Here is a 23,423-nt window from a genome sequence, read left to right as displayed (position 1 = left end):
CCGATGATAGAAGATGTGACCTCTAACTTGAAGAAAGGAAGTCTTAATTGTCCTAGGCATTTCATAAACACGAGCTCTGCAAAATAGGAGATAAGAGGCTCTACAAAGATGATAAAATGAAGAGAGTTGTGGAAATGACAACCTCACAGAAATAGAAACAAAAAAAATCTGCTTTGGATTGCTGAGCTAGAGTTTATATGCATCAGGTAATTACGACAGATCAATATGTGCAATGACAAATGGAATAAAACTTTAGGAGCCCCGTGACTCAGTAGGAAAGCAGAAGAGCTGGAGTGCGCATATGAACATGTATTGATCCCTAAAGCCCTAACAGAAGTTTGACACTATACATTCAGACCAATGCAGTTAAGTAGTTCACACGTCTAGGGTCTGCCCAGGAAGCAACCAGAATGCAGTTTCTCTCTCAAGGCAAAAAAGAAAGCTGTCAGTTTTCTGTGTAGAATAAAAAAGTTTGAAGGATTCAATTTAAGCTGCATTTCCTCTAAACAGACTGGCAAGTACCGTCTCAATCATAACCCTCTTTTTTAAAAACAAAGTCCAAAAGAACTTCTGTAATCACATGGGACTGGCATCATTCACTTGGCCCTTTTTTTTTGTTCTCTGAGGGAAACCTATGAAGAGAATCCCACCCAACTTTGATTTCTCCTTCCAGCTCAGCATTTGGACAGCAGGATTCCACTGATTAATTATCCCAGTATTTCCACCATCACCATGACTAGGTCACACGTCTATTAAACAATGTCAGAAACCATTCAAAGCACTTTTCATTTATCACATATGAATGTTTTCATTTAAATTCAAGTTAGTTAACATACAGTGTAGTGTTTGCTTCAGGAGTAGAACCCAGTGATTCATCACTTACATACAACACCCTGCACTCCTGCCAACAAGTGCCCTCCTTAATGCCCATCACCCATCTAGCCCATCCCCCACTACTCTCCAACAACCCTCAAAGAGTCCCTTATGGTTTGTATCCCTCTCTTTTCATCTTTTTCCTTCCCTCCCCCTATGTTCATCTGTTGTGTTCCTTAAATTCCACATAGGGGTGTAACCAACTCATGAATTCTAACAAGCCTGTGAGGTAGATACTAAGATACTACATTCATCCCCATTTTAGAGATGCAGACACTGGTGCAAAGTGAGCTCAACTTAAGTCACTTGCCCAGAGTCACAAAGCCATGCTCTAGGAAGCCAGGCAGCCTCCCCAGACACCAACACCAAGCTACCTTTGTTTCATGGCATCTCCCTTTCCTACTGGACTCAGGCACATGGGCAGATGGTCTACAGCTGCTGTCTTCCAAGATAGAAACGTAAAAAAAACACAGTTCAAAGTGAAAAACAAAGTGATTAACACGGCGTGAAAGGCATTACTGCAATGTAAATAGAAATGCCATTTCATCGTGCCAGACTTCGCATTTTATTAGCGTTGTAACCGAAAATTATTTTTTTATTTTTATTTTTTTTTTACAAATAGTTTATTGTCAAATTAGTTTCTACATAACACTCAGTGCTCATCCCCAAAGTGCCCTCCTCCATGCCCATCCCCCCCTCCCCCCCACATCCATCAGTCCTCAGTTTTTGTCAGCATTCAAGAGTCTCTCATGGTTTGCCTCTCTCCCTTTCCCCCACCATTTCCGCCCTTCTTCTCCCCCTTGTTCCTCCGTCAAGTTCCTCCTAATCCTCCTATACGTGCAAACATATGATATTTGTCCTTCTCTGCCTGACTTATTTCGCTCAGCATAACACCCTCAAGGTCCATCCATGTTGCTACACATGGCCAGATTTCATTGTTTCTCATTGCCATGTAGTATTCCATGGTATAGATAAACCACATCTTCTTGATCCATTCATCTGTTGATGGACACTTAGGCTCTTTCCATGTTTTAGCTATTGTGGAGAGTGCTGCTATGAACATTGGGGTACATGTGCTCCTATGCCTCAGCATTTCTGTATCCCTTGGGTAAATTCCTAGCAGTGCTATTGCTGGGTCATAAGGGAGTTCTATTGTTAGTTTCCTGAGGAACCTCCACACTGTTTTCCAGAGGGGCTGTACCAGTTTACATTCCCACCAACAGTGTAGGAGGGTGCCCGTTTCTCCACATCCTCGCCAGCATCTAGAGTTCTCTGATTTGCTCATTTTAGCCACTCTGACTGGCGTGAGGTGGTATCTCAGTGTGGTTTTGATTTGTATTTCCCTGATGAGGAGGGATGCTGAGCATCGTTTCATGTGTCTGTTGGCCATCTGGATGTCCTCTTTGGAGAAGTGTCTGTTCATGTCTTCTGCCCATTTCTTCACTGGGTTGTTTGTTTTTCGGGCGTGTAGTTTGGTGAGTTCCTTATAGATTCTGGATATTAACCCTTTATCTGATATGTCATTTGCAACTATCTTTTCCCATTCCGTTGGTTGCCTATTAATTTTCTGGGTTGTTTCCTTGGCTGTGCAGAAGCTTTTAATCTTGATGAGGTCCCAACAGTTTATTTTTGCTCTTGATTCCCTTGCTTTTGGGGATGTGTCAAGTAAGAAGTTGCTGCGGTGGAGGTCAAGGAGGTTGTTTCCTGCTTTCTCCTCTAGGGTGTTGATAGTTTCCTGTCTCACGTTCAGGTCCTTTATCCATTTTGAGTTGATTTTTGTGCATGGTGTGAGAAAATGATCTAGTTTCATTCTTCTGCATGTTGCTGTCCAGTTCTCCCAACACCATCTGTTAAAAAGGCTGTCTTTTTTCCATTGGATATTCTTTCCTGCTTTGTCAAAGATCAGTTGGCTGTATACTTTTGGGTCCACTTCTGAGTTCTCAATTCTGTTCCATTGGTCTATGTGTCTGTTTTTGTGCCAATACCATACTGTCTTGAGGATGACAGCTTTGTAGTAGAGGCTGAAGTCTGGGATGGTGATACCTCCCGTTTTGGTTTTATTTTTCAGTATTACTTTGGCTATTCGGGGTCTTTTGTGGTTCCATACAAATTTTTGGATAGTTTGTTCTAGTTTTGAGAAGTATGCTGGTGCAATTTTGATTGGAATTGCATTGAATGTGTAGAGTGCTTTAGGTAGTAATGACATCTTAACTATATTTATTCTTCCTATCCATGAGCATGGAATGTTTTTCCATTTCTTTGTGTCTTCTTCAATTTCCTTCATAAGTTTTCTATAGTTTTCATCATACAGATCTCTTGTATCCTTGGTTAGGTTTATTCCGAGGTATTTTATGGTTTTTTGTGCAATTGTGAATGGGATCAGTTTCTTGATTTCTCTTTCTGTTGCTTCATTATTGGTGTATAAAAATGCAACCGATTTCTGTACGTTGATTTTGTACCCTGCAACTTGGCTGAATTCTTGGATCAGTTCTAGTAGGCTTCTGGTGGAGTCTGTCGGGTTTTCTATGTAGAGTATCATGTCATCTGCGAAGAGTGAAAGTTTGACTTCCTCTTTGCCAATTCTGATGCCTTTGATTTCCTTTTGTTGTCTGATGGCTGATGCTAGGACTTCCAGCACTATGTTAAACAACAGTGGTGAGAGTGGACATCCCTGTCGTGTTCCTGATCTCAGGGGGAAAGCTCTCAGTTTTTCCCCGTTGAGGATGATGTTAGCTGAAGGCTTCTCATAGATGGCTTTGATGATGTTTAAGTAGGTTCCTTCTATCCCAACTTTCTCGAGAGTCTTTATTAAGAAGGGATGCTGTATTTTGTCAAATGCTTTTTCTGCATCTATTGACAGGATCATATGGTTTTTATCTTTTCTTTTATTGATATGATGGATCACATTGATTGATTTGCGAATGTTGAACCAGCCCTGTAACCCAGGAATGAATCCCACTTGATCTTGGTGGATGATTCTTTTGATATGCTGCTGGATTCGATTTGCAAGGATCTTGTTGAGAATTTTTGCATCCGTATTCATCAAGGATATTGGCCTATAGTTCTCTTTTTTTGTTGGATCTCTGTCTGGCTTGGGAATCAGAGTGATGCTGGCTTCATAAAATGATTCCGGGAGTTTTCCTTCGACTTCTATTTTTTGGAATAGCTTGAGAAAAATTGGGATTAATTCTGTTTTAAATGTCTGGTAGAATTCCCCAGCGTTGTAACCGAAAATTATTTCAGACACCTTGGAAAAACTAAATCCTATCCACATGTCACCACCACTATGAATTCCAGAAGAAACCTATGCAGAATGGGAAGTTTGACTCTGCTGTCAGAAAAAAAAGCTGTGTCACAAGAACGGTGCACAGTCTGCGAACCACAGGAGCTTGCGGCCACAGCGCGCTGCCCAGTGCAGACTCCATATGTGGGCACCACACACCAGAGTGGTTTTAGCTGCTACGGATCCTGAGGAGGAAGTGCACACATGCATCCTCCCTTTTCAGAGGATGAAAGTTCTCTTAAGTGAGAGAACTTGCCCAGGAAGAAACACGGGAAGGAGGCTGGGATGATGCTCACTGGGGTCTGTGCTAGGCCACCTCCTCACACAGGAGCACTCCCCAAATCACGTCTGGCCAGCCCTGGGTGTGCAGGTTTTAACACTATTTAAAAATACAGGCAACCACCTGTGTACCTATTTAGTTCAATTATTAGTATCTAGAGAAGGAACAGCTCCCCAATTGTTACAGGAGTCCACCCAGATTAACACTCCATCAACAGGTAAGAGCAGAGGCAACAGATTCGGTAGATCTGCATGTCCAATTGTGCAAATGCAGAGTGAGGGCAACATATCTTAATATAAGTTTAAACTTATAGTGATAAAGAACAGGGGTTATCTGGGAGCAGAGGGTGGAGTTCAAAGGAACAGAAGGCAACTTTTGGGAGGTAAGGAAATGTTCATTATCTGAATCGTGGTGATGATTTCTTGGGTACATAAATGTCAAAATGTGTCTACTTGTACATGCAATTTAAATTGAACTGCATTTTAAGTTTATGTACTTTACTACCAGTCAATTAGATCTAGTTAAAGTTGTAAAAAAAAAAAAAAATAGTTCTTGGGCATATGTGGGCAGGTTGGTACAGGAGGCACAGAATTTTTTTTTTTTTTTTACAAATAGTTTGTCAAATTAGTTTCTACATAACACTCAGTGCTCATCCCCAAAGTCCCCTCCTCCATGCCCATCCCCCCCTCCCCCCCACATCCATCAGTCCTCAGTTTTTGTCAGCATTCAAGAGTCTCTCATGGTTTGCCTCTCTCCCTTTCCCCCACCATTTCCGCCCTTCTTCTCCCCCTTGTTCCTCCGTCAAGTTCCTCCTAATCCTCCTATACGCAGGAGGCACAGAATTTTAACAGCTTGCAAACTTATGCAAAAGCAACAGTATGAAATGGCCGCCAAAAGCCGATGCCACTGTAGCCTCCCCCAACAGGAATTCTGTATGAAAATCAACTCTTCACCTCATCTGGCACACCACAACCAAGGAGCACCCATATCAGAAAGACTAAAAAATGGGATCTAAGGGTGGCTGCCCTGGGACAGGGTCTGAAAACCACACTCGCAGGTATGGCTATGGCAGCCAGGATTTGGCCTCAAGCTGGGGCCACCATGTCTAAGAAAATGTCCGCCATCTTATACAGCTTCACTGAGCTCAGACCCATGCGTGAAAGCAAATGGAGACCCAGCAGAGCACTAGAAAATACAGAAACTCTGGATGATGAAAGCCATTAAATACAGCAACATTCAGAGACAGTTCCCTGCTCCAGGGAGGTGCAAGCAGCATCCAAAGGACCAGGTGGGTGGGACATAGTCTCTGGCATTCTCACAGCACAACCGACTTCCACCACAGGACTACAGCCTCTCTCCTTCCATCATGTTGGACTCCCCTGGGTAAGAGAAAGAGTCAGGATTGCTCAACTGAAGACTCCTTCAGCTCTGTGAGTTTTGATATGGGCCTTAACTTCACGAAGCATGTTGGGTACATGGCAGAGGGACAACTAAGAGTCCAAGGGTATTCTTTTCTAAATTCGCCATTTTAAAAGCAGAGAATAATACACACTTACACGGTTTCTTTTAACATAGGGATGTTATCATTAACCACATTCACTGCACATTTAAAGAACTTTCCCCTACACTCAGAAATTTAAACAATAAAGCTAGAATTTTAAACATGATAGGTTTTATAGTGCTTTCTCTTCTAGCTAAGAGGTTACAAAGGGTAATCTTTAGGTAAAGAGAACATCCCAGGAAGAATCTGAACAGAGGGGAACTAGTCAGGACATGTTCTCGAAATAAGAGATAATGTCAGAGAAGAAATTAAAAGCTGTTCCTTTGTGTGCAGACATCCTGAGCATCTCCTACATCTTGTCCTAAAGCAATCTAGTCCTGACCAGTCCTGACTTGAAGTCATAATGAATGGGAAGGAAAACAAAACTTCATCAATTGGGGTTGACTGAAGTCATAATTTCAAAGTTTGTTGTAAAAATTCAACAAGTCAGTGCTCCTCACTGGCCGTCCCAGTGATTCTGTCATTTGTTGTACTCAACAACAGCCAACGAACTTCAACATCCACACTCCAAATGTTCCCAGTGCTCAACAGCTTTCTAAGGCTCTTCATGATTTCCCACTGGGTCCAAGTCCCGGAGGTAGAGTCAATGTTCTCATAAAGGGTGAGGATACCAAGGGGCACCTGGGTGGCTCAGTTGGTTAAGCACCCAGCTCTCGATTTCAGCTCAGGTCATGATCTCACAGGTCAGGAGTTCAAGCCCCAAGTTGGGCTCTGTGTGGACAGTGTGGAGCCACTTGGAATTCTGTCTCCCTCTTTCTCTCTGCCCCTCCCCTGCCTCCTCTCTCAAAAAAACTTCATGAAGTTTTGTAAGAGAAACTTTATAAAAAGTAAGCTTTAGGGGAAAAAAGGAGGGGGTTAGGACACAGAGAACCACAGAGGCCAAAGCGTCTGTCCATGGACCACATTACCAGAAACAGACCTTGAACAGCAAACAATTCACAGTGCAACAAAACCTGGCTCTGCTCTCCTCAGAATGACCATGCTCTCACGGAAAATAGGAGCCCAATCACAAAGTACTTCACATTCTCAACTTCCCCCAAACTGTACAAAAATCCTGAGTAACAACTACTTTACATCATAGAATAAGGAAGAAATGAACACCATTCTAGCTAAAATGATCCCAAAGAAAAATGTGGATTTAGGCCACCTACATATAGTTCTTTTTAAAAATTATCTTCCCAACAACCCTAATTCCAGAGTCTGTAGCTGAAGAGATTGTAAACAGTCCTGAGTCCCTTCTCCTATAACCCACAAATACTCCACCCCAATTACCAGGATAATGTCCAATCATTTTGACCTCCAAAGATGGAAAACAGAGTTTATCTCCTTTCTTTTGCAACACACATCTCCACCCTCTCCTTTCTACTTGTACTTATCCCTTTAACTCCCTTCCTCCTGCTTACCTGAAAGGCCTCTAGGTTTCTGGGGTACCCTTTTAATACTATGGATACTCATTTCCATACTGTTCCCTGGAAGACATTCAAGTTCTCTACTAATCTTGCATACTTCGAGGGACACAAATCCACCAAGATACCCTCTCTAGGGACCCAAGCAGGGTTTATAAATTCAATTCCTTCTCTCCCGCTTGAACACAGGCTTTCTGCTCTCAAGGAGCTCCTTTTCATTTCCAGAAAGGCTCCCGCCTACAACAATCTGTTCTATTCACCACTGGGCCCCGACCACAGGTGTGTCTGCTTGCACTCCCCATCCCTCCCTCCCCAGGATCCCAGGCAATAGCTGTCCCATCTCTCACCGCTAGTCACAGCTTGGCAAGATGGAAATGTGTGTGTTCAATTACCTTGGCTACCTGAGCAAATAGATTTGCTTTGCAGTGTCTCTACTCTTTCAGGAAAAACAAAAAAACAAAACAAAAAAACCCTACAACTCAAAAAAGGGATTAGACCTGGCCAGCCCATTAAGATGGCCTGCTTTCACCAACAAAGCTAGAAAATGCATCGAAACTTCAGTCTCATTGTAGAACCTTAAATACTTTTAAACCAAAGGGAAAAGGTCTACCCTTTGGCTCTCAGTGTCCAGAGGACCAGCGTCTGCTCTATTTTGGAAGACCATCTCGATCAGTCAGTAGGTACCACTGAGGGAGGAAATAAGACTTCAGCTAATGCAGGGGCTTCAAGGCAAACTGACCAAGCCTGGATACCAGCATCACCCATTTACTCTCTTCATAACTTTGGCTGATAATTTAATATCCTTAAATCATATCCTTGCCTGCATGGTGGGGATCATGGATCTCACTTGGAGAAATGCATTAATATGTTGATTCCTTCTGTTCTTCCTTGAGCGTCAATTCCATGCCCTAAGACAAATGAAAGGGGTATGTGCCACAGGACTCACACTGGATAGTTCCCTATTATTCGTTATACAGGGCCATTTACAACAGGTAAGTTATAGCCACAAGAGGCTAAGCTGCTTATAAGATGTTCCCATCCCTGGAAATGGTATAGGAATGTGGAGAAAGGAAAGATTATGAAGTAGTTTCCACTGGGGGAAAAATGTTCTTTGAACATTCTGTGTCCTACCTCCTTATCTAACACAAGCTCTAAAATGTCTCCATACTTGAGGCCAGTGTTTCCCAAAGAGTGAGATCAGTCCCTTGAGAAAACCCCTGAAACAGTGTTGTGTCTACGTAGGATTTGCAAGCTCAGCATAATGCATCTCCACCTTGGCAGCTCAGAAAGTATGTCAACATCGCCCCTCCAAGACGCTCTGTATTAAAGATGTTTCACTGGATCAATCCAGGGTTTCCCAAGCTTGTTTGACCATCTCTTCATCCCCTCTGTTAATAGCACACAGCCTTCCCAAAGTTGACCCTGGCTTTCACCGGTCTCCAGTCTGGGTCCCAACTGTACAGTCGAGAGCCCCCTACAGACCCATTCACCATGTAGGTTAAAACTTTCACAGGTATTGGTCCCTGACCATACCTCTGGTTTTTAACTGTTTTGAGATAATTCACACAACACCCAATTCACTCTTTTGAAGTATACATTTCAAAAGATTTTCAGTAAATGTGCCGAACTGTAGACCCACCACCACAATCAATTTTAGAACATTTTCATCCCCTCCCTAAAAAAATACCCACATGTAACCACTCCCCATCTCACCTCTAACCTCAAGCCATAGGCAAACACTAACATGCTTTCTCTCTAGATGAACATTTCATGTAAACGGAATCCCAGGATATGTGGTCTTCTGCGTCTGGCCTCTTTTGCTTAGCAGGTTTTTAAAGTTGCATCTCTGTGGTAGCATGTAGCATGACTCTTCCTTTTTATGGCCAAATGTTTCACTGTATGAATTGACCACTTTTTATCCATTCATCAGCTGATGGATATTTAGATTGTTTTCACCTTTTGACTTTTATGAGGAATGCTATAATGAACATTTTGCATAGAAGCTTTTATGTGAACATATTGTCATTTCTCTTGGGTAATTATCTAATTGTGGATTTGCTGGGTCATGCCGTAATTGTGTTTAACCTATTGAAAACTGTCAGACTTTCCTAAAGCGGCTGCACATTGTACATTCCCACTAGCAGCACATGATTCTAATTCCTCTACATCCTCTCCAACACTTGTCATTTGGTGTTTTTCAAGACCCAGTTTAATCATACAGTTTTCTTGGACCATCTGCAATAGTCAAGACTCCAAACTCAATTCAAATGACCCATGCATGGCTTTTACATACACTTTCTGCTGTTACAAGTGTTGTGGCCTATGTTTTCTCTCTCCAACCAGACTATGTGCTGCAGAGTTGGGGAAAGTTAAGTTTTTTAGACTGGAAGAGCAGGCATACTGGATCTTTGGGAGAAAGGGGTAGTAGTAAGCAGTGGAGGTCAGTCCCCTTCTCACAGAGAATTAGAAGTTCTCATGCAGTGGCCAGAACTTCATGAATGTGAGGTTTGACAGGATTCATCTTTTTCTTCACTGCAAATCTCCATTTACTCTCAAGTCCAGCCCTAGTGACTTCAATAGGGATGGGGACAGTGACCAGACATTGGATATCCTGGTGCCTCCACCTTTTTCCTCCAGCACAGCACCCTGTGGGAGCTCTCAGGATGGGGACGATGGCTTGCATTTATTCCTTTGAGCTGTGACAGGCTCCCCAACCCACTCAGAGCATCACGAGCCCCTGATGTGAATAATATCAGGAAAGAAAAATAATTTCTTCAGTGAACCAAGAAAACGACTTGCTGAATCTAAGGCCAACTAAGTCACAGTCTCCCCAAGACTAGAAGTGATTAACTTTGGTTTCTTATACCTTTCATTTTTCCCAGCTGCTAGAGGCTCAGATTCAAAGCACATTGTTCAATAGCATAATTATTTCAACTACTACTGATGCATCAGGAAGAGCACAGTCGGCAAGTATTGTTGAGTATGTTCTAGCCTCTAGAATTAACAGAGCAGGTCTCTACTGCAAATATAACAACAATCCTCCCTTCCCTGCAGCTGACCAGTAGGCCCCCTCTTTCCCTCCACAGAAAAGATTCTGCTGGGACTTCCAATGGGTCTCTCAGATCAGTAACAGAAACCCTAAGCAGCTGACACCACCATATTCAAAAATAGCTCTCTCCTATGACCCCACGTGCTGGTCTTCTACTTCTAGTGTAAGCTCATGAGCAAAAATTGCAGAAGAACTTCAGCAAAATTATTTGGCTATACCTTAGGACTCAGTGGGTACAAGGAGTATAAAACTTAAAGCCCTTCAGGAAGCAATTCCTCATCCAACTGTAACCTCCAAGCCTCTTAATTGCCAAATTCATAACCCTAGGGCAAGGTTTTATTACCATCACCCTGAACAGTCACATCCCCTTCTCATGGTTGTGAACAAGGACCCCGACAAATGAAATAGCCCAAGTATAGAAGAACCATGAACCCAGCTTCAAGCATGGAAGGAAAGAATGGAGGCATCTAGGCAAGAGGATCTATGGTGTGGATAAAGCTGGAGGCTAGGGGACTCTAAAAGCTATCGGGGCACCTCAAGAAGTCTTTGGTAAAGAACAACAACTTCTGATACAACTAAGCACAAGTGGCTAAGAGGAGGAGACAAAAAATATTTATCAGTGACCTCCATCCAAAGAGAAGTCAAAGAGCTACTAAAACTTTTAGCATAGTAGGAAGTCACAAGTAACCCACACTCACCTTGTTTTATAGCCACAAAAAAAAACCATCCTCCGAAGGAGAAAGATAGCTGAAGGCTCAGCTTAAGGGAGTCTCCCAAGGCCTCGAAGCCTGTCCAGACCCCAAATCTCTGTCCACTGTGGCATACACTTGACCTCCCACAGTAATACATCAACAGGGCTATGTACTAAAACATATGAAAACCCATTCTTCTCTCCACATGGCCTTACATTGAACCATGCTTTCAGTTAGGTTTGTAGTAAGTTATTGAGCTAAGTAATTTCTGGCCAAGCCCTGAAGTAGATTTATACAGTACATGGTTTTTCTTATGGCAATAGAGATGTCAAAGGTTGAGACTATTTTAGTGCCCCCCCTACTCTCCTACTACATTTAGGAGAAATAAAATGGTTATGGATCATTCTGTTTGTTAAACTGCTCAGTTCTCCCATCATTACTTATTTCAAACGTAGTATAGATCTATAAGGAAGCAGAACTTTTTATATACTGAACTCTGCAACCAGCAATAACACACTAAATCTGTAAACAAGCCTAGGGAAGCAGTCTTCCTTCTTGGAAACTTTCATTGGGCTGATAATTATACTCTGAAATCCACTGAAGCACAGATCATCTGAAATGGGATTCTCTTGCTCACTCAAGTAGCCTAAGCAGCCCTTCTCCCCATGAAGGACTTTCCTACATTTGCAGCTAGCTCCTTACAGAGTGTTCTGTAGAGATGGCAAGAAAGATGGCTGAAAAGATCCAGAATGTTAGTGTTAACAGGAACACGCATTTCCACCAAAACTTTGATGAAACTTTCTTTCCCTACCTTCTGCCTCAATAGCTCAAGACCACCCATGTCGTAATTAGTTTTAGTTGTCAACTTGGCTAGGCCAGGGTACCCAGGCATTTGGTTAAACACTGGTGAAGACATTTTCTTAGATGATATTAACATTTCAAATCAGTAGACTTTGTTTACCATTTGTTTACCATTACCCCTCATAATGTTGGTAGACCTCAACCTATCAGAAGAAGGCTTTACTCCAAGATAGAATTAGGACACCAGACTGCCTTCAGACTTGAAATACTTCAACTCTTCCATGGGTTTCCAGCCTACCAGCCTATCCTGCAGGTTTTGGATTTCCCAAGTCTCCACAATTATGTGAGACTATTCTTAACACACACACACACACACACACACACACACACACCTGGTTTACTGGTTCTGTTTCCCTGCAGAACCCTAATATAATCACCTCTCCCACTAGAAACTCTAACACCAAACAAAAAAACTCCAACCCACTATGCACAACTACTACTTTGAAATTCCTATTTCAAATGCTTGGTATGTAAAGAAGCTGTGGAGGAGTCCTGGTTCCTTCAAAGGGAGTCTGCAGTGGCATCTGCAAAATGAAGGGTGATGTTAGAAAATGAAGGAGGGGAGAAAAGAGCCAAAAGGAAGCCAAGGAGAGGGGAGATCTAAGGCATACATTTATTTCATTGCTCACAAAGCTATCGAGGTCTTGGGAGCCACTGTTCTTCCAGAGTAGGTTCATGTTCCCAAGAATAAGATGAAGACATGAGTAAATGAAGAAAGAGAGCCTGCACTGGTTTGGTTTCCAATACTTTTACTAAATCCCAGGAGCACCGCCTGACTGCTGGGCAAAAGTAGCCACGGAAGGTAGAAACTTCTCTTCCTACCAGAAAGACTACCCAGAAGGACTCCTGGGCTGAGGTCATTCTTACCTGGCCATCTGCTTGTAGGCTTCTTCTGCCACAGCAAAGATGTGGGGGTCCATGTCTCCCATGTTTTGGCCGCTGTAGGCATAGATGACATCTTGACCATAGATTGGCAACTGTTCATAAGGATTAATGGCAACAAGCACGATACCTGCAAAGAGACAACGCAGTCAGATTCTGACAGCAAGACAGTCACCTGACATCCACTTTCAAAGACCCTTGTTCATATCCAAACATGAGAAATATAACCAATCACAACTAAATCAGGATGTGTCTGTGTGTTGACCAGGCACTGTGCCAGACCCTGGTGAAGGCTGGGCCTCCACATGCCTAAGCACATGGAATAAGCACATGTACATGCACACACATGTACACTAATGCTCAAATTGAACTCCTGAAATACATAAAAACATTGCACTACCAGAGAGAAGAGGATGGTTAATTCTGTCAATAGGTGTTAGGCTTTATTTTTTTAATATTTTTTTAATGTTTTTTTTTTCCTTCTTCTGGAGGAAGAGCAGAGAGGGAGGGAGACACAGAGCCCAAAACAGGCTCCAGGCTCTGAGCTGTCAGCACAGAGCGTAACACAGGGCTCAAACCCACAAAACAAGAGATTGTGACCTGAGCCAAAGTGAGAAACTTAACCAGTTGAGCCACCCAGGTGCTTTAACAGGTGTTAGGCTTTAAAAGCCATCTCGGAGTTGAAATCTAGGAAACAACTTTCTTCTGTGTATGGGTTATCTTAACTGAACACAAACAAATTGTGGTCACTTAACATGATTGGTTTACATATCTTAAGGTCAAATCTTGACTCAGCCAGTTATGAACTGTGTGATTCTGGCAAATTAACCTCTAAGTGCCTCAGTTTCCTGGACTATAATATTGGGAACAGTAATTACCTTTACTTTACTGTCCTGAGGATAATGATTAGGATAACTTATACCAGCATCTTGCATAGTAAGCACTGTGTGTTAGGTTTTTATTAGCTTACATCACATCATGTATTTTCTTTCTTTTTACTTTTTTTTTTTTAACTTGCATCCCCACACATATACAACGATGGACTCAATAAATGCATATTTCAGGAAGAGTCAGCGAATCCTCTAACATTCCAGATCTTTTATGGAAGGGCACATAATATTTGAGAATGTAGAAAGAAAAAAAATTCTATCATCTTCAAGAGAAATGCATGCCCTTTTCATTCCCAAAAGAGCACATTCTGGATATCAAAAGAACCACTGACAAGGGCACAAAAATTTAAGCTTTTCCAGGCTTGGGGAGAAGAGGAAAGACAGGAATGGAAAAATTATTGCCAAGCTGGGAGATCTCCTCCATTGTGCTCCCCTCTGGTGTTTGAAAAGGAACACAAGTCAAGAAAATGAGAAGACAAACTAGAGAAGGAAAAAAAATATTTGCAAAAAACAAAACAAAAAAACAAAAACAACCCATATCTGATAAAGGACTAGTACCCAAAATATATAAGAAGAACTCTTCATGCTCAATAAGGAAATGAACCACCTGATTGAAAAGTGGGCAGAAGATATAGAAATCGGCACCTCACCTAAGACACAGATGGAAAATAAGCCTCTAAAAAGATATTCCACATCATCTGTCAGTAGGGAAATGCAAATGAAATACCAAAAAGACACCACTATACATATAGAATGGCTAAAATCCAGAGCACAGACAACACCAAATGCTAAGCAAGGATGTGGAGCAATGGAAACTCTTCTTCATTGCTGTTCAAATGCAAAGTGGTACAGCCACTTTGGCGGTCTCTTATGAAACATACTCTTACCGTAGGATTCAGCATTCACACTCCTTGGTATTTATCCAAAGGAGTTGACAACACATCCACGCCAACACCTGGCATGTGGATGTTCATGGCAGCTTTGACAACTGACAAAATTTAGAAGCAGCTAAGATGTCCTTCAGTAAGTGAATGAATCAACTGTGATACATACAGACCATGGACTCTTAGTGCTATAAAAAGTGATTTATCAAAGTATGAAAAGACATGGATGGAGCTCAAATGAGTATTACTAAGTGGAAGAAGCTAATGGGTATACAGCCACATATAGGGAGTCCAACCCCATGGTACTGTATAAAAGGCAAAATGGTAAAGGCAGTAGAAAACATCAAGGGTTGCCAGAGACTGGGGGGGGGGTGGGGGGGCGGGGAGAAGGGAACCAAATCATAAAGGATTTTAGGGCAGTGGATCTGCGGTTAGGATATAATGGTGGACACATGTCATTATACATTTGTCCAAACCCACAGAGTGCACCCCACCAAGCAGGAACTCTAATGGAAACTATGGACTTTGGGTGAGGAGGATGTGTCACTGTGGGTTCGTCAACTGGTGCAAACGTACTGCTCTTGAAGAGGACACGAACTGTGGGTGAGGCTAAGTACGTATGGGGGGGGAGGGTATTATATGGGAAATCTTGATCTTCCCCTCAATTTTGCTGTGAACCTAAAGTTGCTTTAAACAATAAAGTCTACTTAAAAGAAAGAAATACCAGAGAATACTTGGAATAATCTTGTTTGTTACATTTCAGCCTAAGGGGAAGGGGCTAAGGGAGGAAAAGGACACCCACCAAGGCTTCAAATGGAACTTTGCTCAAAAAGACAACCTGAACCAAAAAATAAGGCTCCAAACCCTGATAAATTCCCATAAGGCTAATGACATGGATAATTCTTCAAAGCAGCCTTACATGTTCTACTAGTTGCTAGAGAGTTGTATAAAACTCTACTTCAGATAGCATTCAAATTTTGGTATTATACTCTAAGGCTGTACATTTTCCTAAAATACCTCAGCTACTTTCAGAGCAGCAACACGTGTGTCCTGATAACTCAGAACTCTGGGCCACACTGGTCACTCTCAATAGCTGAAGCTATAGGAGCCAATGAGCATTTGGGTAAAAATGTACAGACATCAGGACGTATTCTAAAAGGGATGCCTTTAAAAATTGAAGCTGATGGTCGTTTATTCCTTTCTCCCAAAATGAGAGATTTTCGTTGTTATTGTTGGGAAAAAACCCCAATTGAAGCCTCTGAATACTGATGGTCTTTTTCAAATAGTATCGCCATGAACAGCTGGGTTGAAGTTGTATTGGGGGCAACTACTTCTCAAGCACTGAAGTCTGGCAGAAAAGCTCACCAAAACTTAGTAGTCAACCCACTAATTCCAAACCTAAGTGGATTATCATTGTGAAAATAACTCTGGTCCCCAGGCCTCCCTTGTGATCACAGACAAGACCATGGCTCTGAGGCACAGCTGGGACAACTGCCACAAAGAAGCCCATGGCATGATTCCTCAAGCAGATCCTAAAATCATTTGCCCCTCAGACAATGGTTTATAAGGAACCAGATTTTACCATCCCACTTAATGCTCCAAAAAAAAAAAAAAAAAAAAATGGAATGTGGGAAATTGAGATGTTTCAAGAAAACCAAATAGGAGATTTTCAGGACATTTTATTATAAAGTATTTGTTTTCTGCTCATGAATTTGATAAATATTCATCATGCACCACATCTGTACATGGGAAGGGAGAGAGTCAGACAAAGACAGGACTTTCTCAGGCAGAGAACAGAAGCCAGGCAGGCATAGGTTTATAGGAGTGTGCTCGGTGAAGAGAGCAGACACCCGAGTCGGGACCCTGCGATGTATTTACTGCTCCCCTATAGGCTCGAGGACTATGCCTAAGTCAGTTAAGCCACATTGTGTGGTCCATTTCCTCCCTGGCTGAGCTGTGATTAACACCAATCACCCCACAGAGATGTAGGGCAGCCTAATTAAGCTACATTCACTGATTGCAAACCTTTCAAGGGTCTCCGTTGAGAGGTACTTAGGAGAATGCTAGTAGGATTCCTAACCATTAGAGTTTAACACATCAAGTCTCAAGATCATAAGTACTTTCAAACACATGCAGCCAAGAGATGCACACCACTTACCACAGTAAGTGTAGATATGGTTCGACTCCAGAAAACGGACCTTTAAATTATGCAAAACTGCAGGCTCGTGTAGATAGCTAAGGGCAGTTAGGTCATTTTCTCCCACCAAGATATCTGGATTCCGCAAAAAGGGCAGCTGGTTGCCTTGGACATCAATGGGGTATTCCCGAATCTAAAGAAATTCAAGTAATAGACACAAAAAGGCAGCGTTATGAACCATTTAGCCTGCATCCAATATCCTGTCAGAGTAGCTAGGATCACTGTCCTAACATGATCATACATGATGAAGATAGACCACCTTCTTTTAAAGATGGGCAGACTGAACAAAGTACTTGTGTTGCCCTAAGACCAGCCCAGGAGGAAAATTTGCCGGTAACAGAAACTCAGTGTATCAGGATAAAAGACTGAACGACATGAGAGATTCAGGAAGCACACCAGGATATAATGACATGGTCTACTGGCTTTTCAAAGTTTAGATACTTACTGAGTCTTGAATCTTGAAGAGGCACTGCTCTTTCTCCCGTGCAGCCAACCTTCGTCCCGTTTAATGCTGGTGCCTTCCTCTGCCCCATCATCCAACATGTTCTTTTTTTTGAATTGCCTTTTAACTAACTGCTCTCCACAAATGCCCTCCAGCTGTACATATACTCTTCAACAACCTGACAACAAGCTACTTCTAGGGCAGTAATCTTATCTATATGTGTGTATAATCAAGAAGTCTCAAATGCAAGGTGCTCTTCTTATATTAGCATAGCAGTTGGACAGGAGTACTCAATGATGCTTTTTGACAGGTTATATTTAAAACTGACTCATGTACACACTATTATATTATGTACTATCTACATAATAAAAAGAGGATGCTCTTTCTTGGTATTTAAACAGGAGAATCTTAGCTATGGTTTATCATGTTCTAAGCTCCTTATGGTGTTGTTAAAAATCCTCTAAGCACTTGTAAAAACAGTTTCCTCAAACACTACTTATAATGTTTAGGAGCCCTGGGGTGGGGTCCAGGAATCTGAAATTTTGAAAAATCCACAAGTAGTTCTGCAACAGGTGGCTTATAGATACTTTAAGAACCACTATTCTATAAAAGACTTTCAGGAAATTCGATGGACTTGGCCTCAATTTAACTGGAATAACAGGTTTTTAAAAACATAAATGTCAGTGTTCTCTCCTATTCCTCCCACTTTTAGATGGTCATGCACAGCCAGATATGAAGGTATATTATAGCCAGCAAGTATAGTAATGGTGGGCTGAGATCGGCAGCAAAGTGAAACCTAGTAGCAGATCCAGAAATAAGTGTAAGCACAGAAGGAAAATTTGTTCAGGATAATGCTGAAGCAAATAGTTAAAAAGGAATTTCCACTATAATAGCAGATAAACTTGAAGCCTTTTAGGAAAAACAAAAATAGAGCTAGTGTACTCATTCCCTCAAAGATCAAATTAAGTTTTAGGTAAAACACCAAAAAGAAAAAAAATCAAATGAAAAAACGCACTGAAATAAAAAACAAAACAACAAAATGTAGTCAGGTAGTTTCAAGAGCTTTGGAAGGAAGTACTTTTAGAGGATGACGCAAGAAGTATGCCACCAAATTTTGTATTTTGAATGTAAATAGAATTTTTAATCCATCATAAACACACTGTATGCAGAGTGGAGGATGACGATTCTGCATTACCTAACTAAATCTTAATATCCAAAGTTTTACAAAGCCAAAAAGAACACCAACACCCCAACAGAAAATTATGCACAGGCTAAGAGCCACAAGAGGAATTACAAAGGAACATGAAAAGCTATTCAGGGTCATTAACCAAACAGATGCAAATAATGGATTATTAGCACTATTTATCACATAAGCAAAGGTGTAAAACCCTCTAAGACCTTAAATATGATGTGGCCCAACAGGTGTACTGTTCGTGGGTTCAGATTAAAGGACCTTTCTAGGGGACAGCTAGCAACACCAATTCTGAAACTTTCATGAAAAGACTTCTGAGCTTCTGAAGACCATCTTACAAATGAGCAAAGATATCCACGATCTATAAACAGAAGGTAAAACATGACAGACACCTGTATTTACAGACAAGCAGCTCCTCACAACATCCTGAATTTACAAAGAGGCACGTTGCAGAATGAAATCTAGGTTTGTTTTTTTTTTTGAACTCTATAGAAGGACATCCCCGCAAATTATGAACAATTACCCATGCTAGTGAGGTTTCCCTCGTTCAGGTTCCTGTCGAGGGTTTGTGTGTTAATCAAGGCCCTTCTCTTTTTTGCACAAAGGTCTTTCATCAAATCGACTCCATGCAGGAGGCCAGTAAACTATCCTGAACAGGATACAGACAGAATTTCCAGAAGATGGGCAACAAGGGGAAATGGAGTGTGTGGAGATTTTAAGTTCCAGAGGTGATGGCCCCCTTCATCGCTGGCTGAGTCACTGGTGTCAATGGGACTCTGACCCGACCCTCCCACTCTGAGTCTTTCTGAAGACTTCACCCACGGAGATGTGTGTCACCCCCATGGAAAGGAGCATGTTCACTCTGCATGTCCTGTTGGCTCTCCATTCCCCTCCCATCCCCGGTACCCAGCACAGGACATGGCCAAGTGTGAAAGCACAGAGCTTACCTAGCTCAGCCCCTGGTTTCTCAGATTAGAAAGCCAGTGCCTGAGCACAGGGTCTTTAAACCCTGAGACAGAAATGCTGGTGTTTCAGTTTTCCTCAGATTTCTCTTTCCCTCAAAAACTCTCCCAAGTGCAGAGGGAAGAGCATATGCAATTTCGTGAAAATATGGCCCACAAACAAGCCAGTGGCACTGGTTACAGTGAAGCTGAGACGTAAAACTGCCCAGAGCAGCCGCCAAGACATAGGCAGGCAGACTCGAGATTCAAGGTGCAGATTTTGTGGGTTGTGTTCATCCAGAGGAAAGCTGGGAATGAGAGACTTAAGGTTTTTTTTAAACAGGATTTTGATGGGAACATTGCTATTAGTATTGAGCTTTATTTACAGCTAACATGGTTTTACTTGAAATCTAAGCATTTAGGACATGATCAGGGACCATGAACACTTTCTGGCACAAAAGACTTCACTATGTAACAACAAGGCCTCTGGAGGTGAAAAGGGGGCTTAAGGTTAACACTCATCACAATACTGAATTCTGTCACCCATCTGGAAGGAACCTCAACCTCCCCCTTGAGATTAGGAAGAGATGGGCCTCTCAAGTCAGTCCCCACCTAGCATACTGGGACTAACCACAACTCGAGAGTATAGAGGAGGAGGTTAGGAGATTAGTCCACACCTGCACTTTCCAATAGGGGAGCATATGGAAGTTACATTTGTTGAAATGAAGTACAATCAAAACTTCTCAGGTCTCAACCATACACAGTCACATTTCAAGGGCCCAGTGACTACCATACTGGACAATACAGACAGACATCCACTGTCACACAATCATCTTTTGGAAGGTATTGGTACCGATCACTCTATAATCTGTGGATCTCTGGTTTTAGAATACTTAGTAGGTGCTCAAAAAACATTAGCTGAAAGGAATAACTGATTTTTTCATGACCTCTCTCGTACTAATTCATATCCATGTTACACAGAACTATATAAATAGAATATAATCATAAAAACATCTTTGAATGACAACTTCCACCACAAAGTTTTGGAGCTAATAATCAGCAGACATGGTAGATAAAGGCAACTTCTTGCTTGTACTCTACCCATAGAGCTAAGACATCCAGACGAAACAGAAGCTAACAAACATACGGTTACCAACTAGCAAGGAATTGGGGTTAACCCAAGAGCTACACACGTCACCCTCTAGTGGTAATGGCACCCAACTAGAAGTCAAAGAGGGTAGATGTGGGAGCCCGACAGTGACCACAAGAAAACGTGGTTAGGGACGCAGGGATGTGCCTGCACACGGGGCTCCCTGCCTGGGCAAAGCATGCCTGCAAACAGGATGCTCTGCCAGGAGGCCTGCACACAATATCCAAGTTTAATGGTCCGCTCGCAAACGAGGGAACATGCCCTCCTTAGAAGTAAAGAGAAGGCTGGAATTGTGGGCAGGCCTCTTAGTAAACATGTTGTGGTCGCTTCCTCCCTTTGCTCCCCCCGTCCTTGAAATGTGTTTGGCTACTTGCCCTTAATTGGTAAAGGAATGCATCTTGTAGATTTCAGTTTGTATCCAGTTACTGGGGTATGAAATAAACCGCAAGAGGGGCTTGCGTAGAATTGTTTCTCCGGCCGGAGTTGTGTCTGTGCCTGTCTTTTGTGTGTGTCTTGTCCTTTGTCTCATTTCGTCCGCAACAGTAGAGAATCATGGAGCATTTAGGTATCCTCTCTACCATGGCAAATATTCCTGCTTTGTAAAGTCAGCAAGAAACTCACACGTAGCTGCCCAAGAGGGTTCCAAGAAGAGTGTGGATTTGGAGGAGTGTCTAAAAGGGTGCCATGAAGGTAGAGTCAAGATCTCACTAAATCTCTAATGATTCCTGGCCTTGACCTTTTTACACTCTAAACCTGATACACTTCTGTATGTATTATATCCATTACAAGGGAGACAAATTTCCACAAATGCACAGATGTATAACCAGACCCTGGCATATAATTGCTCAATTGTTTTTTGATGAATAATGAATGATACAAGTAATTAAAGAAAGAAAATGGCCATAAACAAACTTAGAATTAAGGAGTTAGAATTTTAGATGTGCCTGGGTGGCTCAGTCAGTTAAGTGTTTGACTTCGGCTCAGACATGGTTGAAATTATGGTCCATGGGTTCGAGCCCCACTTCAGGCTCTGTGCTGACAGCTCAGAGCCTGGAACCTGCTTCAGATTCTGGGTCTCCCTCTCTCTCTGCCCCTCCCCTCCTCATGCTCTCTCTCAAACATTAAAAAAAATTTTTTTAAAGAAGTTTGAGTTTTAAACAAAACTACAAGCAGGATAAAAATAAGGAGTCCAGGTTCATCTTTTGATTGCATTTTGTTGCAGGAAACACAGCTGACACACTCTGTTAGAATCATGGGATCTCAGTATGACTTTTGACTTGGGATCTCTCAGCAATGAACAGTCCAGACCATCTTCCTGCAAGGGTTAAGTCCAGGATTCCTCAGCCTCTACCATCTTTACTTAGGACAGGGGGTGCAGTGGGTGCTGGCCACTCTGCACAATTGGATGCTTGGCAGCAACCCTGTGCTCTACCTGCTGGATGCCAGTGGCAGACCTTCCTCCTCCATCATGACAGTCCAAAAGGTTCCCAGACATGCCCAAACATTCCTTGCCCGGGGGTGGGGGAAGGGAGTGCAGCGAGAGCAGATGCAAAAATCATGGCTTCACCCATCTCTAAGCAGAAGCAGCCAGGCAAAATATCCTCACTGATGGAAGAGATCACGATTACAGAGGAGGAAAAGGGCAGTTCCAGGAAGGACGCAGATGGTAGTGAGGATTACATGACAGTATGCATGTACTTAATGCCCTAGATGGTACACTTAGAAAAATGGGGAAGATGGCTTTTATGTTACATTACTTTACAACAAAAAAAAATTTTGAGAGAGAGAGAGACCATGTGCAAGTGCATGAGCAGGAAAAGGGCAGAGAGAGAGAGAAAGACAGAGAATCCCAAGCAGCTTCTCACTGTCAATGCAGAGCCCAATGCGGGAGTCTAACTCCCAAACTGTGAGTTTATGACCTGAGCCAAAATCAATAGTCAGACGCTCAACCACTCAACCGACTGAGCCACCCAGGCACACTGACAATAAAAATCTTTTTAATTAAAAAATTTACAGCCTACCTTAGGCAAGATAACTAATTGCATTGGTAATATTACTAATATTGGTATGCAATTTTACAACTTTACATGTTTTCTGTATACATACAATATAAACATGATAAATACGCTCTTCATATTATTCTTGCCAAAGACTGTCTCAAGTATGGATTACTGAGCAATGGAGAGCAAAAAATTATTAAGTGACCAAATATTAAAAAACAGAAATCCAGCAGAACAGAAGGAAAAAACCAGTCCTCAAAATCGCCTGCACTAAGAAGTTTACTGCAACTCAAGTATCAACCACTCTTAGCTCTGGTTTAACCAGATGTGCACATGGCTGACACTTCACCTGAACTGGGCTGACCAGCCCTGTGGGCATCTCAAGACGCACAGGTCTCAGGGCACCAATGGTCAAGTGCAGGGGTCCTCGTTCTCTTGCAACATTTGCTTCTTGCCATCAAGAACCAAGCCTGTCCTCTGCAACAGCTGGACACATGTGGCCCTGTCCTTTTAGACCGGAGTGAGAGGGGCCTTTCCCCAGGCCCTGTACTTTCGAGGCCTCCATCATCTTCGACACAAAACAGAAGCATACTGACCGACACGGTTGCTCTGCCACCTGGGACCCAGCTTCGGTGGGGACACATTTGAGCTCTGCAACCCTCAACATACACTTCTGGGACGAACACCTTAGCCCCCCAGGGAAAAGGTTTCTGCACATTTCTTGCCACATGTCCCTGAAGGAAGGTAATGGCATCCAGGTGTCCTGATGGTCTGTCTGCAAACTCTGACGCTGCCAACACCAGATAGACACTGCTGGGGACCGTGGAGACGAAGTGGACA

General features: G+C 42.4%; 1 protein-coding gene across 2 annotated transcripts in view; it reads right to left on the bottom strand.

Moving 5' to 3' along the window:
* Window positions 1-23,423, bottom strand: part of MYO5B (myosin VB) — a 333,306-nt gene that overhangs the window by 167,883 nt on the left and 142,000 nt on the right. For both annotated transcript variants that reach the window (XM_039228822.1, XM_039228821.1), the window contains exons 3-4: window positions 16,820-16,991; window positions 12,873-13,017 (exon numbers count right to left, since the gene is read on the bottom strand). In XM_039228822.1, the coding sequence (XP_039084753.1) occupies window positions 12,873-13,017; window positions 16,820-16,991 (317 nt within the window). The remainder of the gene's footprint in view (window positions 1-12,872; window positions 13,018-16,819; window positions 16,992-23,423) is intronic.

Source organism: Hyaena hyaena, unplaced genomic scaffold (genome assembly GCF_003009895.1).
Source record: "Hyaena hyaena isolate Hyena2069 unplaced genomic scaffold, ASM300989v1 scaffold_33, whole genome shotgun sequence".
NCBI classification, from domain to species: domain Eukaryota; kingdom Metazoa; phylum Chordata; class Mammalia; order Carnivora; family Hyaenidae; genus Hyaena; species Hyaena hyaena.
The sequence above is the reverse complement of the archived record's forward strand: the minus strand, read 5'-3'. Positions and strand labels throughout refer to the sequence as shown.